Here is a 371-nt window from a genome sequence, read left to right on the forward strand (position 1 = left end):
GCGCCCGCTGCCCCCGGCCAAGCGTAGGAAGGCGGAGTCCTTCGAGGTGGACAACGCCAGCTTCTCCAGCGACAGCCCCCAGGACGACTCCCTCAACGAGCACCTACAGAGCGCCATCGACAGCATCCTCAACCTGCAGCAACCTCAGACTGGGGGCCAGAACGTCCGGACGCCTTCCTCCTCCTACAACTCCTCCTCCTCCCCCTTCTCCTCGCCCGTCCACCGTACGGACGCCTACCTTGCCCCTAATCACAACGGTGGCCTTGGAGCAAGGACGTTGAACAGATAACAGAGAACCAAACGGAGCGGCAGCGGGACACTGAGCGAGGACCGGAGAAGGAGGTGAAGAAGAAGAAGGAGAAGGAGAAGAA

The 371-nt window shown here is 61.7% G+C and overlaps 1 protein-coding gene across 1 annotated transcript in view; it reads left to right on the forward strand.

Moving 5' to 3' along the window:
• Nucleotides 1-291, forward strand: part of GLTSCR1 (glioma tumor suppressor candidate region gene 1) — a 16,005-nt gene extending 15,714 nt beyond the window's left edge. The window contains exon 12 of the mRNA XM_009326152.1: nucleotides 23-291. Coding sequence (XP_009324427.1) covers nucleotides 23-289 — 267 coding nt within the window. The 3' untranslated portion in view covers nucleotides 290-291. The remainder of the gene's footprint in view (nucleotides 1-22) is intronic.
• The last annotated feature ends 80 nt before the right edge of the window (nucleotides 292-371 follow it).

Source organism: Pygoscelis adeliae, unplaced genomic scaffold (genome assembly GCF_000699105.1).
Source record: "Pygoscelis adeliae isolate BGI_AS28 unplaced genomic scaffold, ASM69910v1 Scaffold426, whole genome shotgun sequence".
Taxonomy (NCBI): Eukaryota; Metazoa; Chordata; class Aves; order Sphenisciformes; family Spheniscidae; genus Pygoscelis; species Pygoscelis adeliae.